Source organism: Rousettus aegyptiacus, unplaced genomic scaffold, assembly GCF_014176215.1.
Source record: "Rousettus aegyptiacus isolate mRouAeg1 unplaced genomic scaffold, mRouAeg1.p scaffold_m13_p_5, whole genome shotgun sequence".
NCBI lineage: Eukaryota > Metazoa > Chordata > Mammalia > Chiroptera > Pteropodidae > Rousettus > Rousettus aegyptiacus.
The window spans coordinates 78,459,228-78,460,172 of record NW_023416308.1 but is presented as its reverse complement, the minus strand read 5'-3'; the positions used below and the strand labels follow the sequence as shown (position 1 = coordinate 78,460,172).

The 945-nt window shown below is 46.2% G+C and overlaps 1 protein-coding gene across 1 annotated transcript; it reads left to right on the top strand.

The window, feature by feature from the left end:
• LOC107506729 (olfactory receptor 52K1-like) lies at positions 1–945 on the top strand. Its single transcript, XM_016137543.2, has one exon. It carries the CDS (start codon positions 1–3, stop codon positions 943–945), a length of 945 nt encoding a protein of 314 aa, XP_015993029.2.

Here is a 945-nt window from a genome sequence, read left to right as displayed (position 1 = left end):
ATGTCATCTTGCAACAACTCCATTCCTCAGCCCTTGGTATTTGTCTTGGCTGGAATTCCTGGCCTGGAATCTTCCCATGGTTGGTTCTCCGTGCCTTTTTTCCTGATCTTTTTCATTACCCTCATTGGCAATGCCACCATCTTATGCATCATTCGAATAGAGAAGAGTCTCCATGAGCCTATGTTTCTCCTCCTGGCCATGCTATCAATCATCGACCTGTCCCTAGTCAGTGTTACTGTGCCCCGCATGCTGAGTATCTTCTGGATGCACGTCAAAGAAATCAGCCTCAATGCTTGCCTCACACAGATGTTTTTCATCCCTTCCTTTTATGTCATGGAATCTGGGATCCTCCTAGCCATGGCTTTTGACAGATTTGTGGCTATCTGGTACCCACTGAGATATAGAACCATCCTTTCTAACAACATGCTTGTAAAGATGGCATTAGGTGTTCTGGCAAGGGCAGTGGCTGTTCTGACCCCAGCACCCATTCTGGCAAAACAACTGGAAAGCTTTCGTACCCACGTCATTGCTTACTCCTACTGTGCTTACATGGCTATGGTTCAGATAGCCTGTGGAGACATCTCTAACCACATTGTCTACGGACTCATGGTTATTGTAACATCTGTGGGATTTGATCTATTTTTTATCATTCTGTCATATGGACTGATCCTCCATTCTGTCTTTCAGATACCTTCTTGGGAAGCACGGGGCAAAGCTCTCAGCACATGTGGCTCTCATCTTTGTGTCATTGCTCTCTTTTATTCTCCTGTTGTCTTTTCAGTCCTGGCTCAGATTTTAGGCTATCATATGGCTCCCCATCTACAGATTATCATTGACAATCTCTACTTCCTGGTGCCTCCCATGGTCAACCCCTTGATATATGGGGCCCGGACCATGCAAATGCGGGAGTGGGTCCTGCGTATCCTGCACTGTCATAGAGACTGA

What these genes read in the sequence shown, in the direction of transcription:
- LOC107506729 (XM_016137543.2), top strand. Translation starts at nt 1, where the DNA reads ATGTCATCTTGCAACAACTCCATTCCTCAGCCCTTGGTATTTGTCTTG.